General features: G+C 40.3%; 1 protein-coding gene across 1 annotated transcript in view; it reads left to right on the top strand.

Annotated features, from left to right (window-relative positions):
* The first annotated feature begins 1,886 nt into the window (after positions 1 to 1,886).
* SUSD5 (sushi domain containing 5) overlaps positions 1,887 to 16,055 on the top strand; it is a 64,705-nt gene continuing 50,536 nt past the window's right edge. The window contains exons 1-2 of the mRNA XM_058554637.1: positions 1,887 to 2,050; positions 14,354 to 14,531. Coding sequence (XP_058410620.1) covers positions 1,960 to 2,050; positions 14,354 to 14,531 — 269 coding nt within the window. The 5' untranslated portion in view covers positions 1,887 to 1,959. The remainder of the gene's footprint in view (positions 2,051 to 14,353; positions 14,532 to 16,055) is intronic.

Below are 16,055 nucleotides of genomic sequence, written 5' to 3'. Positions count from 1 at the left end.
TGAGTGAGGCTTTTTTCACTCAGCATAATATTTTTGAGATTCATCCACATTATTGAGTGTACCAATTTTTCATTCCTTTTATTGTTGAATAGTATTCTATTGTGTGAATATGACACAGTTTGTTTTTCTATTCATTTGTTGATGACTTTTGGGTTGCTTGCAGTTTTTAATTATTGTGAATAAAGCTGCTATGAAATTTGTATACAAATCATTTTGTAGACGTAAGTTTTCATTTCTTTTAGATATACATTTAGGAGTGGGATTTCTGTGTCATAGGGAAGGTGTATTTTAACTTTAGTAGGCACAGCTCCTGAGGGAATCAGTCAGTAGCTCTTGCAGGTGCCTTCTGGCCCCTCCCCTCCATTCTCAGCAATCATCAGGCTTTAAAAGGTCCCCTCCAGCCCAGACGTGCGAAGTCTCACTCTTAGGTTACCAGTTAGCTGTTGGAAGAGAAGCAGCTAAGTAAATTCACTTACACTTACGTGTGAATGATTGTCAGGCCTCACTACATTTAACACTCTAGAATATTTGTATTTTTAAAACAAAGTTTATTTCACAAAGGAATTAATCACTAATAATAGCCTCATAGTTGACCTTTGGGGAGGAATAAGGAGAGGAGATATCTTTTGTGTGCACTTCAAAAATTCTGTGATCTGAAAAATGACACCTGTAGTAAATCAGATGTGGGTTCAAATCTCAGTTTTCAACCTGAAAAGAGAGTAAACAGTCTTTCAGTGTCTGTGTTCTAGTTCATTGCCATGGGGTCAATCATGGGTTTCTTTTAGCATCAATCATTTGTTCAATCTTCCTCAAGTATCTGTCTTATTTAAGTGTGATCATTTTTAGGACAGATTGTAGCCTCATTCTGGGTCCAGCACAGGGGCAGGCATGCTATGGGCACTCGGTAGATGACAGATATTTGTTGACCAGTACATGAAGATGGAAGGGATCTGTAAACTGTAGAGTGCCTCCGGTGGCCCAAATATAACAATACTGATCTTTATTACTCTACCTATGAAGAATGCAAATTCTCCTTCCTTCACTGAACGGTGCTGATGCTGGAAGACAGGACAGGGGGTGAGTTGGAAGAAATCAATTCAGAGCAGGGACCCCTAAAGCAGAATTCATTGGGACACATTTTGAAAGTAGATTCCGAAAAAATCCGAATCGCAGGCCCTCTTCAGGTCAAGGAGCCCTGATTTGGGAGGTGTGACAACGGTAACAACCCCACCAGCGCTCGTCGTGTTCTTTGAAAAATGTTATGGTGTTCCTGGAAAATTCGTAACGGAAGCGATGGGAAGATGCCCCTTTTGGAGTGACTGTCAAGCCGCGCTTTTAGAGAAGAGTCGTCTCGCTATTCCGTGCGTTTCATTCCTTAGAGTGAGGTTGGCAAGTTAGATTCTTCTTCTTTTCATAAAAATGTTCCTCCTCTACAGGAGGACACCAACTGGAAAGTCAAGAGGCAGAGGGCAGAGTTAGGCATCCGTTTTTTTAACGGTCTTCCTGGAGGGGCTCGGCCTCTTAGCCCGCCTCACCCTTTCGCCGAGGGTCCCCCAGGCAGAGGGGGGTTCCCTGCAGCCGGCTGTCTGTTCTCCCCGCCTCCCTGCGCCCTCACCCTCCGCCCCGGCGGCGCCCCGGGAGCTCGCGGTCCGGCGCAGCCTCTTTTGGCATCGAGGCCTCCAGGTGTCCAGCACCAAGGCGGAGCCGGGCTACAGCCGCCTCCCCGGCGCCACGGACAAGACCCCGGGGAGTTGGGGGCCCCAGCGCTGCGGCTCTGGCGTCCCCAGCTTCCCCGGGCTCTCCGCGCTCCTCCCTCTCGACGCGCCGGGCGCGAAGCCTGCGACGCGCGAGCAGAGCGCAGCGCGCCGAGCCGAGTGGCGCACGCTGGGCAGTGGCCCGGGCCGCCCGGATCGCAGCCAGAGCCCTCCTCGAGCCCGCCGGCCTGTGGACGCCCGGACCATGGCTGCCGAGGAGCCTGGCCTGCGTGCCCGGCTCTGGGCGGCGGCGCTGCTCCTGCTCGGTCTGCCGCGCCTCTCTGTGCGGGCGGATGGTGAGTGTCCGCGGAGTGCCCGGGAGGCGGCGGGGCCCGGGGTGGCGCGTGGGGTCCGGGTGGGGAAAGCGAAGCTCGCGGGGGTGCTCCCTCGGACGATCCCGGAAAACGGCAATCCTGGGAGGGAATGAGGTGAGCGGCCGTCCTGCGCCCCTGCGTCCCTCCGCGGCCCACCGAGTCTCCGTGCGCCCAAACGCCCCCTTGGGCCCCTAAACCATCCCTTCACGCCGGGCGCGCCCTGGAGAAAGCCTGAGCGTTGGTCCTGCAGTCCTGCCGCTAGCTTTCCCAAGATCTCCAGGAAAGTTCTTTGAAATGAAATCACGTCTAGGGTGCCCTAGAACCTCCTCTGCAGAGATATAATATGCCACGTCTATTAAATGTGCTCCTGACGGCAAGGCCGGTGATTAGAAGACTCCCTCGGCATTTTGGCTTGGTCCAGGAAGATCTGACAGATGAGTGGGAATCAACTAGGCAAAGGGGAGAGGAGAGTGTCCTGAGTAGAGGGAATAGCACGCGCAAAGGTCCTGTGAGCGGCAGGGAGAATGAGATAAATGTTAGTGTGGCTGGAGCCAAGCCTGCAAGATGAGGATGTCCCACGAACATGAGGCTAGAGAAATAGGTAGGGACCAGGTTATTGCAGGTTCTGAGAATCGACACCCCCTCCCCCCTTTTTTGGTTTTTTGAACCCGAATTCAGGTTTCAGTACTTCCCTTAAATTAGCAGAATTGGAGCCTGATATCAATTCAGTTTCAGAAGGCTAATTCAGCTGTATTTTGATTTTAGAACAAAACCCCGTTGACTTTATGCCGGAGGAGCTGAAAGAAAAGAAGCCAGCAGTTCTCGCATCTACGAGGGTTTCTGGCAAATCCAAGTTTGGGCCAGAGTAGATTGATTGGAGAAAAACCCTTGGCTGATTTAGGATGCTTTATGTATTTTAAAATGTCATTGCTATTTAGCAAACCATATTGGGTGAAACTAAAAGACTGGACAAAAGGAAGCGTAGTGGTTAGGGAAAGGGGAAAGCAAGAAAGAAACTTCTAGATATCTTAGAATTTTTGGCGCTCTTTCTCCTAAGTGCCAGCTTGCAGAACTCTTTGCTCCTAATTAAGGATAAATGTCTTATATCTCTATATCCTCAGAGAGAGTGTTAGAGAAGAAAACATTTTTAACTTTGAAGACTCCTTAGTGACCACTCTTAAGTTTTAATTGAGATATAATTCAAGTAAATTACCATTTTAAAATGTGCAGTTCAGTGGTTTTTGGTATATTCATTATGTTGTGCAATGGTCACCACTTTCTAATTCCTGAACGTTTCCATCACCCAAAAAGAAATCTCATACCTATTAGCAGTCAATCCACTGTTAATTCTTTACTGTAGTGTTTTTTGCCTAACATTGAGTCGTGAAAATTAAGCTGATTTTAAAGAATGCAAGTAGAATAAATTGGAACTAGTATTAACTTTTGAACAAGGTATACTATTGTACTAATTTTAATTCCTTTTAAAGAAATATCTCTGCAATCCACGAGGCTTTAGAGTTTCACCCCATTATAACTGCTTAAGTGGAACGCCAGATGAATATGGATCAATATTTTGTGCCTATCTGGCTTGATGTCGGTCAGAAAATTGAAGGCAGAAATATCATTGGACAAGGAGAGAGTTACGACAGCACCAGAGCGTGTTTTCTTGTTACGCTTGCCAGAAAGGCCTCCACGTCTCCCTCCTTTCTTTCTGTCTCACCTCTTCCCAAATGGAGAATTATAGGTATACTTGCTTTCAAGAAACTTCATTTGCTGAGCTCCAACTTTTATAATAGAGCCATTGAAGAATTATAACTTATATTATGAAAGGATTCTTTTCTTTACTAAATATATGCTTAACTACCACCACTTTCCACATTTAGTTATTTGTGTGCTACAGTGATGGAAGGGGGCAGAGAAATGTCCAGCTAAACTGTGATGCGTTACAGACATTTGAAAAGAGAGAAGTGGAGAGAAACTATTTCTAAAAAATAAGTCAATGAGAAAAATTCAAATGAAAAACATTTAGTTTACATTTAACTAATTAGATGTGCATCTCATCCATAAAGGAGACTGCTACTGTAATTTAAAAATACTTTTGAAATTGAAAAATTTTCGCATTAACTGAATGCAAATTGTTTGATTACAGTTTGTTTGATTAAAGTTTGTGTGGGTAACAGGAAAAGAGTCATTAATTCAACAGGTAATTTATTGAGTATCTACTGTATGCTAGGTATTGTCCTTGCTGTTGAAGATAGAATGGTGAGGAGAAACAGGTCCTTGCTATTGGGGAGCTTAAAATCCAATGAAGGAGAGAGTCACTAAGCAAATAATTATATGAATGAAATGTGAAATTGCAATTTTGATAAGTGATAAGATTAAAGGACAGAAGGTATTCTGAGAGTATATACTAGGAAATTTTGACTTGGTATAGGAGAATCTGAAAGATGAGTAAGAATTAGCTAGGCAAAGAGGGAGAAGAAAGACTATCTGGGTAGAGAATAGCATGTGTAAAGAAACTGTGAGTGGCAGGGAAAATGGGACATGTGATAAGAGACAGAATGGCTGGAGCCAAGAGTGCAAGGTGGAAGTGGTTTGAAATGGTGCTAGGGAATCTGGTATGAGTATGACGATGTAGGGCCTCATAGGCCAAGTTTAGTTTTAATCCAAAAAAGGAAAGGAAGCCATTGAATGGTTTCCAGTAGTAGAGTGACTGATCAGATTTGCATTTTGAAAACATCATCCTGATTGTGATGTAGAGAGAATGGATGGGACCAGGGCAAGATTGGATATGGAGAGACCATATAGGATGCTATGTCAGTTGTCCAGTTGAGAGAGGATGGGGGTGGAGAGGTGGATGGGGTGAATGGAAAGGATCTGGACTAAAGAGAAAAATGTGAGTCATCTGGGTAAGGAAGGTCTTGGAAACCATGTGTGTGGATGGAATCCTAGGGAAAGGTTTTATGGTGAGAAGAGATGACCTAGATCTGAGACTGGAGTGAGGGAAACAGATTTAGGATTGAGTCTATGTTTATGAAATATATTAGCCAGGAATTTTCTTTTCTTGCAATAGTCTTGTCAGATGTTGGCATCAGGGTTATGATGGTTCCTAAAATGAATTGGAAAATTGTTCCTTCTTCTGTTCTCTGAAAGGGTTTCTGTAAGGTGAGCTTTTGTTTTTGTTTTTTTTTTTTAATGTTTGGTAGTGAGGTCATATGTGTTTGGAATTTTTCTTATTGGAAGATTTTAAACGCTGAATTTAATTTCTTTAGTAGTAAAGGAATATTCAGATTTTCTTATTCATTTTGTGTCAGTTTTGCTGTTTTTTTCAAGAAATTTGTCCATTTCATCTAAATTGTCAAATGTATTTGCATATATAACATAATAATCTCTTATTATTTTTTCAGTGTCCATGGGATCAGTAGTGATATGCCCTTTTGTTCTTGATATTGGTAATTGGTATTTTCTCTCTTTTTGTCTTGATCAGTCTTGCTAGGTGTTTATCAATGTTATCATTCTTTACAAAGAAGCAACTTTTGGCTTTATTTTCTCTTTTGTGCTTTCCATTTCAGTGGTTTCTGTTCTACCTTTATTTTTTCTGTCTTTCTACTTCTATAGAAGCTTTAATTTTATGTTCTTTTTTCTATGTTTTTGAGATAGAAACTTAGATCATTGATATTCAACCATGCTTCTTTTGTAATATGAACAGGTGAGGCTGTAAATTTCCCTTAAATACTACTTTAGTTTCTCCACAAGTTTCTGTCACTTAAGTAAAAAAAATTTTATTTCAGTTGTGGTTTCTTCTTTGAACCTGAAGTATATTTTATAATTTCCATGCAGAGGGGGATTTTCCTAATTATTACTTTGTTATTGAGAGGCAGTATGACACAGGGTCAGGATCACTGACATAGAGCCAGACTGCCTGGTTTTGTATTCCAGCTGTGTGATCTTGGACAAATCATTCATCCTAAACCTTAACTGTAAAATGGGGATAATAAAAACACCTACATCATCGAGTTGTTATAAAGATTAATTTAATGAATATTTGCAAAGCAATTTGAACAACACCTGGCGCCTAGTAAACAGTATATAAGTGATAAATAAAACAAATGATTTTAGTTTGTTTGTGTTGTGGTTTAAAAAACATACTTTGTATGATTTGGGTCTTTTGAAATTTTTTTAGATTTGTCTTGTAGCTCAGTATTTGATCAGTTTTACAAATGTCTTGTGTGTGCCTAATGTGTGTGTATTCTGTAGTTTGCAGTACTGGGCATTGGTCTTTAACACACCATCAGGTGTGTTAATTTTGTTGCTTAAATCTTCTATATCTTTTCCTTTTCTTTTTCTGTTTTCTCAATTACTGAGGGAGATAGTGGTTAAAATTTTCATAAGCATTATGGATTTTTCTATTTCTCCTTGTAGTTTTATTAATATTGCTTTTTTTGTAGCCTAGAGGTCGGTATTTATTTAACAGTGTTTAAAATTCTTTTATATTACTGATGAAATAACTATCATTATAAGAGATCCTGTTCTTCTCTAGCAATGTCTTTTTTTAATAACAGTTTTATTGAAATATAATTCATATACCATACAGTTCACCCATTTAAAGTGTGTGATTCAGTGGTTTTTAGTATACTCACAGAGTTATGAATCACCACGCACAATTTTGGAACACTTTCATTACCCCAAAATAAACTCTGTACCCATTAGCGTTCACTCCCAATTTCTCCCCAACCCCTCAAGCCCTAGGCAAATACTACTTTCTGTCTTTATGAATCTGCCTATTCTGGACATTTCATGTAAATGGAATCATACAATGCGTGGGCTTTTGTGACTGGCTTCTTTCACTTAGCATAATGTTTTCAAGGTTCAATCATGTGTAGCATGTCTCAGTACTTCATTTCGTTTTATTGCTGAATAATATTCCATCGTATGGATATATCATACTTTGTTGACCCATTTACCAGTTGATGGTCATTTGGTTGATTCTACTTTTTGGCTATTATAAATAATGCTGCTATGGATATTTATATCCAAGTTTTTATATAAACATGTGTTTTCAAGTCTGTTGTGTATTCACCTAGGAGTGTGATTGCTGTATCGTATGGTAACTCTATGTTTAACCATTTGAGAAACTGCCAGATGATTTTCCAAAGCAGCTGCACCATTTTACATTTCCACCAGCAGTGTTTAAGGGTTCCCTTTTCTTCACATCCTCACTATCACTTATTACCTATCTTTTTGATTATAGCCATCCTAGTGGGGGTTATGAAGAAGTATCTCATTGTGATGTTGATTTGCATTTCTCTGATGGCTAATGATGTTGAGCATCTTTTCATGTGCTTATTGGCCATTTGTATCTTCTTTGAAGAAATGTCTATTCAGATCCTTTGCCCATTTTTTAACCATTTTAACCATTTTTTTTTTTAAAGATTTTATTTATTCATTTTTTTTCCCCCCAAAGCCCCAGTAGATAGTTGTATGTCATAGGTTCACATCCTTCTAGTTGCTGTACGTGGGACTCGGCCTCGCGTTGAACAGAGAAGTGGTGCCTTGGGGCGTGCCCGGGATCCGAACCCGGGCCGCCAGCATCAGAGCGCGCGCACTTAACCGCCAAGCCATGGAGCCGGCCCCATTTTAACCATTTTTAAGTATAGAATTCTGTACCATTAAGTACATTCACATTGCTGTGCAGCCATCACCACCATCCGTCTCCAGATCTTTTCCATCTTCCCAGATGAAATTCTGTACCCATTAAACAATAACTTTCCATTCCCCCCGCCCTCCAGCCCCTGGAAACCACCATTCTGTTTTCTGTCTCTATGAATTTGACCACTCTAGGAACCTCATATAAGTGGAATCATACATTATTTGTCCTTTTGTGACTGACTTATTTCACTTAACATAATGTCTTCGAGTTTATCCATGTTGTAGCATGTATCAAAATTTCCTTCCTTTTTAAGGCTAATTAATATTCCATTATATGTATATACCATATTTGGTTAATCATTCGTCTGTTAATGGACACTTCAGTTGCTTCCTCCTTATGGCTATTGTGAATAATGCTGCTATGAATATGTGCAAATATCATTCAAGTCTCTTCTTTTACTTCTTTGGATATATACCCAGAAGGGGAATTGCTGGATCATATGGTAATTCTTTGTTTAATTTTTTGAGGAATCACCATATGTTTTCCACAGCAGCTACACTATTTTACAGTGGCGTTAGCAATACACAAGGGTTCCAGTTTCTCTGCATCTTTTCCAAAACTTATTATTCTCTGTCTTTTTTTTTTTTAAATAATAACCATCCTAATGGGTATGAAATGGTATTTAATTGTGATTTTGATTTGTATTTCCCTAATGATTAGTGATATTGAGCATCTACTCATGTGCCATTGGCCATTTGTATATCTTCTTCGGAGAAATGTCTATTCAAGTCCTTTGCCCATTTTTTAATCAGATCGTTTGGGTTTTTTGGTTGTTGTTGAGTTGTAGGAGTTCTTTATCTATTCTGTATACAAGTTTCTTATCAGATATAATTTGCAAAAATTTTCTCCCATTCTGTGGGTTGTCTTTTCACGTTATTGATTTTGTCCTTTGAAACAGAAAGTTTTCAGTTTTGATGAAGTCCAGTTTATCTGTTTTCTCTTTGGTTGCTTGTACTTTTGGTGTTATATCTAAGAAACCATTGCATAATCCAAGGTCAAAAAGATTTCCTCCTATATTTCCTTCTAACGGTTATAGTTTTAGCTCTTACATTTAGGTCTTTGATTCACTTTGAGTTTATTTTTGTATATAATGTGAGGCAGGAGTCCAACTTCCTTCTTTTACGTGTGGCTATCCAGTTGTCCCAGCACTGTTTATTGAAGACTCTTCTTTCCCCCATTGAATAGTCTTGACACCCTTGTCGAAAATCAATTGACTGTAAATGTGAAGGTTTATTTCTGGACTCTCAATTCCATTTATCTATGTATCTGTCCTTATGCTGGTACCACATTGTCTTGATTACTGTAGCTTTGTAGTAAGTTTTGAAATAGGGAAGTGTGAGACCTACAACTTGTTTTAGCTATTCTGGGGCCCTTGAATTTCCATTTAAGTTTTAAGATCCACAAAAGCAGCTGGGATTTTGATGGAAATTGTACTGACTCTGTACATCTATTTGGGGAGTATTGCCATCTTACCAATATTATGTCTTCTGATCCATGAACATGGAATGTCTTTCTATTTATTTAGGTCTTCTTTAATTTCTTTCAATAATGTTTTATAGTTTTCAGAGTATACATTTTACATTTCTTTTTTTGTGTGTGTGTGAGGAAGATCGGCCCTGAGCTAACATCCATGCCACTCCTCCTCTTTTTGCTGAGGAAGACTGGCCCTGAGCTAACATCCGTGCCTATCTTCCTCTACTTTATGTGGGATGCCGCCACAGCATGGCCTGACAAGCGGTGCATCAGTGTGCACCCAGGATCTGAACCCGGGCCTCCAGCAGCAGAGCACGTGCACTTAACCGCTACGCCACGGGGCTGTCCCCACATTTTACATTTCTTTTGTTAAATTTATTTTAAGTATTTTATTCTTTTGGTGCTATTATAATGGAATTGTTGTACTTTCATGTTTAGATAGTCCGTTTCTAGTATAGATAAATACATTTTATTTTTGTATATTGATCTTGTATACTGCCACCTTACTGAACTAATTCTAGTAGTTCTTAGTGATTCCTTAGGATTTTCTATATGCAAGATCATGTCATTTGCAAATAGAAATAGTTTTACTTTTTCTTTCCAATCTGGATGCCTTTTATTTCATTTTATTGCCTGATTGCCCTGGCTAGAACTGCCAGTATAATGTTAAATAGAAGTGTCAAGAGCAGACATTCTTATCGATGAGGGTCTTAGTGGAAAGCATTCAGTATTTCACCATTAAGTATTACGTTAGCTATGGGATTTTTGTAGATGACCTCATCAGGTTGAGGTCTCTCCATTCCCTGTTTGTTGAATGTTTTTATCATGAAAGGGTGTTGAATTTTGTCAAGTGCTTTTTCTGCATCTGTTGAGATGATCATGTAGTTTTTGTTCTTTACTCTATTGATGTGGTATATTGCATTAATTGATTTTTGGATATTAAACCAACCTTATATTCCTATGATATAAGGAATATATTCCCACTTGGTCATGGTATATAATTCTTTTTTTACGCTGCTGTATTTGGTTTGCTAGTATTTGTTGAGGATTTTTGTGTCTGTATTCAGATATTAGTACAAAAAGATATTGGCCTGTAGTTTTCTCATGATGTCTTTTGTCTGATTTTGGTATCAGGGCAATGGTGGCCTCGTAGAATGAGTTGGGAAGTGTTGTTCCCTCCTGTTCTGTTTTTTAGATGAATTTGTAAAGAACTGGTATTAATTCTTATTTAGATGTTTGGTAGAATTCACCAGTGAAGCCATCTGAACTTGTGCTTCTCTTTGTGGGTAGTTTTAAAATTACTAATTCAGGGCCGGCCCCATGGCCTAGCCGTTAAGTGCACGCGCTCCGCTACTGGAGGCCCGGGTTCGGATCCGGGGCGCGCACTGACGCACCGCTTCTCCAGCCATGCTGAGGCCGCGTCCCACGTACAGCAACTAGAAGGATGTGCAACTATGACACACAACTATCTACTGGGGCTTTGGGGGAAAATAAATAAAAATAAAATAAAATCACTAATTCAATCTCTTTACTTGTTAAAGATCTATTCAGATTTTCTATTTCTTCTTGAGTCAATGTCTTTCTAGGAATTTTTCCATTTCATCTAAGTTATCTAATTTGTTGGCATACAGTTGTTTATAATACTGCTTTATAATCTTTTTTATTTCTGTAAGGTTGGAGTAATATCTACTCTATCATTCCTGATTTTAGTAATTTGAGCCTTCTCAAATTTTGTTGCTCTTTCCAATAACCAACTTTTGGTTTTATTGATTTTTCTTTATTGTTTTTCCTTGTCTGTTTCATTAATTTCTGCTCTAATCCTTATTATTTCCTTCTTTCTGCTTGCTTTGGGTTAAATTTGCACTTCTTTTCCAGTATTTTAAGGTAGAGGTTTAGGTTTTTGATTTGAGATACTTTTTCTTATTTTAATATAAGCATTTACAGCTATAAATTTCCCTCTAAGCGGTGAATTAACTGGATCCCATAAGTTTTGGTGTGTTTTGTTTTCATTCATCTCGAAGTATTTTCTAGTTTCACTTGTGATTTCTCATTTGACTCATCAGCTGTTTAGGAGTATGTTGTTTCATGTCCATGTGTGTATGAATTTCCCAGTTTATTTCTGTTATTAATTTCTAATTCCACTCAATTGTAATTAGAGAACATACTTTGTACAATTTTAATCCCTTTACATTTGTTGAGACTTATTTTATGGCCTAGCTTATGATCTATTCTGGAGAATGTTCCATGTGCACTTGAGAAGAATGTGTATTCTGCTGTTGTTGCGTGCCATTTTATATAATCAATGTTCATTTGTATTTGATCATGTATTGATTCTTTTTCCCCTTTCCATTCCATCTTACTTCTCAGATAATGTTCTTTCTGCCTGAAATACTTCTTTTGTATTTCCTACAAGGGGAATCTGCTGTTGGCAAACTATCTTGGTTTTGGCTCATCTGAAAAAATATGTTTGTTTCACCTCTGTTCTTGAAACATATTTTCAATGAGTATAGAATTCTAAATTTGCAGCTATTTTCTGCTAGTAACCGTATTCTTGCCTCCATTGCTGCTGTTTTAGAAGTCAGCTGTCAGTCTAACTGCTGCTACTTTGAGAGTATTCTGTCCCTTCTCTCTGTCTGCTTTGACAATGTTCTCTTTGTCTTTACTGTTCTGCAGCATCACTAGTATATGTCTCCTTATAGATTGTTTATCCACTTCGGGATTTGTCGTTGGACATATTCAATCTATATTGGAATATTTATCAGTTCTATAAAATTATCAGGCATTTTTGTCTTCAGATGTTGCTTCTACCTCATTTTTTCTCTCCTCTCCTTCAGGAATTCTAATTAAAGCGTATGTTAATTGTTATTCTTTCCTCCATGTCACTTTATTATCTTAATATTTCCCATCTTTTTTGTCTCTTTTGGATGATTTCTTCTGATTTCTTTTTCAAGGATAAATTCTTTGTTCAATCGTGTCTGATATACAGCCAAAAATGTCCATCAGATTTTTAATTTATCATTGTATTTTTAATTTCTAAAAGTCCTATTTGGTTCTTTGTCAGATCAGCTAAGCCACTTTTTATAGTTCCATATTCTTTGCAGATATTTTCAAACTTGTGTTTTATTCCTTTAAATACAGTAATCATCATTGTTTTATAATCTGTGCCTGCTAATACCAATGTCAGACTTATTTTTAGGTCATTTTCTGCTGCATGTTGTATCTGTTGCTTCTCACTCATGGTGACTTGTTTTCTTGTATTCTTGACTATATTTACTGTGGTGGTCATTGCCTGTGAAAAACTATTTGTATGGGATTCGCTGAAGCGTAAGATGGAGGTTTTTTTTTCTCCAGAGAGAATATACATTTGTACTTACCAGGCATCTGGATAAATGTCAGCATTAGGCCACTTGAAGCTAAATCCATGGCTTGAAGTATCTTAGACATCAGTTTTCTTGGACTGCAATTCCCAAAGAGGATTAGAACTTGGGTTTCTAGCACCAAGGAACTCTTCCAACAATACCTTGAGGATGAGAGGAAGGGGTACTGTTTATCCTTGTTCACTCTTTTTTTTTCGCTGAGGAAGATTCGCCCTGAGTGAACATCTGTTGCCAATCCTCCTCTTTTTTTTGCTTGAGGAAGATTAGCCCTGAGCTAACATCTGTGTCAATCCTCTTCTATTTTGTATGTGGGTCACTGCCACAGCATGGCTGACGAGTGGTGTAGGTCTGTGCCCGGAATCTGAACTTGCAAACCCGGGCCACTGAGGCAGACCATGCAAATTTAACCACTATGCCATTGGGCCAGCCCCGTCCTTGTTCACTCTTATCCTGAGAGTTTAACCCTTCGGAGTCCCAGCTTCATGTTTTTATATGTGCGTGTGATGGTGGTAGAGAGGGTGAGATGTCTATCAGATTCCCTACCTCATGTGAGCCCTGGGCTTTCACTTTCATCCACCTTGCTCAGGGGCTTGGTCATCAAAACCTAGTTTAATTTCATAACATTTTTTCCTGGATAAGCAAATGCCATTAATACAAAAGTGTCTTGGGGCGCATGCTTACTTCTGGCAGGGCCACCAAGTAGAGTTGTTCAGGTTGTGTACTGAACTTTGGGATCAAGTCTAAGGGAGCACCAGTCACCTACAGATATGTCTATTTTGAAAAATTTTTATTATAATTTTTGGTTCCAAAGCTGGGGGATTATTAAATTTATTACAATAATTTTGCAGTAGATGACAGTTAAGAGAATCAATTTATTATGACAATTTTGTTGATAGCTAGAAGTAGTGTGTCTCGTTCTAACTGGGTTTTTCCTCGCCTGCCTTTACCTTAAACTTGATAGGGCCACCCAAGTCATTGCTTCATCCCTCCAGAAGGCTCCAAGGGACCACAGCACTCCGTCCTGCACCTTGATTTTCTTGCCTGAAGCTTTCTTTTGCTCTCAGCCTCAGCTTCCGCCTGTGCCTGAATTCATGGTCCCATTCCACCCACCTGTCACACGTTTTGTGAGGCCCACCACATGCTCGTATATTGATGTGCGGCAGGAAGCCAGGGTGCACCAGACGTGGCTGCTGCTGTCTTGTCCAGTTGGGGAGAAGTGCAGCAAACACAAGCAAACTTATTGCAGGAAGGGCCTGAGGATGTCCTGAGATGATGGGACAGAGAGAAGGGAAGCAGCCTGCTGTGTATGGGGTCACTCCAGGGCTGGGGCAGGCAGAGGAAGGCAGAGCTGAGGCCTGAATCAGTGCCCTGGACACCAAATGACGCAACTCAGGGGAACCTAGGACAGTGAGCCTTGCCACATGGTGTTTGTAAAACACCTCTTTAAAAGGAAGATTTGAAGGGCTTATCCAGATAAACATACCAGAGCATATGGTTAAATTTTTTTCTTTTAAAGAAGCCAAGAGCAAAAAATGGATTAAAGTACCCGTATAATTGTCATCACCTGGTCCCAGGGATGCATGCAATGGGGTGGTTGCTGCACTTGGGTCTTCTGGCAAATCGGAAACTACAGTTCTGACAGGCATCTGCCAGAGAGCAAGTTTGCTGAGATTAAATTCCCATGGATCCTGGAGTCAGCCTGTGCTCGTGCTTGTTCCCACACAGGGAAGCTCTTTGTGCTGGAGTCTCAGAATGGCTCTCAGGGCCTGGAACTGGAGGCGGCTCGGCTTTCTTGTGAGAACAGGGGTGCTCACCTGGTGTCTGCGGACGAGCTGCAGAGGGTGGTCCAGGATTGTACCTTCGCGGTGTGCACCACGGGCTGGCTGGCGGATGGCACCCTCGGGTAAGTCAGGCGAGCCGGGGGAAGCTCTCCTTCCAACTCCCCCCGACTGCCCCACCAGGGCTTACATGGGGGCTCAATAATTGTTCTGTGGAGGTGCCAGGATATGCAAAATTCATTCTTGTTTTGAGTTCTCATATAAAAACATTTTTCTGGAGTTCTGTTTTCTTCTCTTTACTTTGTTATTTTGAATGTCCTTTTTAGGTTACAAAAATAATACATGCTTATCATAAAAATTTCAAATAGTACAGATATGTTTAAAGTACAAAGTAAATTTCTCTCTTCTTCCCCACCTCAGAGGTAATGCCTCTTAACTGCCTGGTATATGTTCTTTATCCCTTTTTCTCTGTGGATATTCATCTGCATACATATGAATAGGAAGATGGTATGGAGATTTTAAAATATGGCCACAAACTCTTTCACATTGCTCCTATTGAGAAGTGGGGTCTGTGTTCTCTCCCTTTAAATCAGAGACAGCATAGTATTGCCTCAACTGATAAAATGCAGCAGGAATGATGCTATGTGACTTCTGAGGTTAGGTCAGAAAAATCCATGCCCAGATTTCTGGGGACACTCACTTTTGAGATGCCATGTAAGAAGTATGACTGTCCTGAGGTGGCCATGCTGTGAGGAAGCCCAGGCCACATGGAGACGTCCCATGTAGGTGCTCTCACCAGTAAGCCCAACTGATGTCCTGGACAGTAACCAGCATTAACTGCCAGAAATGTGAGTGAAGATGCCTCCAAGTGGTTCTAGCTTTCAGCTGTTGAGTTATTGCCAGCTTACGAGTGTTCCCAGCTCAGACCCTAGATATTATAGAGCAGAGACAAGCCAATCCCACTGTGCCCTGTCCGAGTTGCTGACCCAAATCCTTATAGAGAAGTACATCTTGTAGCCATCTAGGATAAAATTTCCCAAAGTGCTGCTAACTGCTTCTTTAGTCATACTCAGATGGCAGGAGCCATTCCACTCTCTCCTTTATGCCACAGGAATGTGAAAGAGCAAAATCGGCTCCAGGAACTACTTTGGTTGATAATGACCCTGAAGATGTCTGGCTGGCAGATGGCCATGGAAAATACACACAGCCATGCTGACTCATGTCTCAAACTGTGCCACGTATGAAACAGCAATTGAATAAAGAGGACCATTGAGGCTACATCTAAAGCTTTTCAGTGAATCTGGAACTGTGGTCTTCTCTGCCTTATATTTTACATCCATGTTCCTAAATAGACAAAATATGTCTTATGCATGCACATTTCCATAATATAGTCAAGTATAGGTATTTTTCATAACTGTTACTATCATTGCTTCAGATAACCAGGGTATTCAGAGATTCTGAAGAGCCAGCTTGGAGCCAGGCTTAGAGTTCCCAGACATTACAAATCAGGACTGAGTCATTGGAAAAGTCCATCCTCTCTGGGTTTGCTGTGAGGTGTTAGGACATGTTAGTGGATCTCCACATTGCTGAGATGATATTTCTTTATAAAGCAAATATACTTACTTGGTATATTTACTACATGGCATATT

This window comes from Diceros bicornis, chromosome 2, assembly GCF_020826845.1.
Source record: "Diceros bicornis minor isolate mBicDic1 chromosome 2, mDicBic1.mat.cur, whole genome shotgun sequence".
In the NCBI taxonomy this organism is placed as follows: Eukaryota; Metazoa; Chordata; class Mammalia; order Perissodactyla; family Rhinocerotidae; genus Diceros; species Diceros bicornis.
Note: the sequence above shows the minus strand (reverse complement) of the source record. Positions and strands in the feature narration are given on the sequence as shown.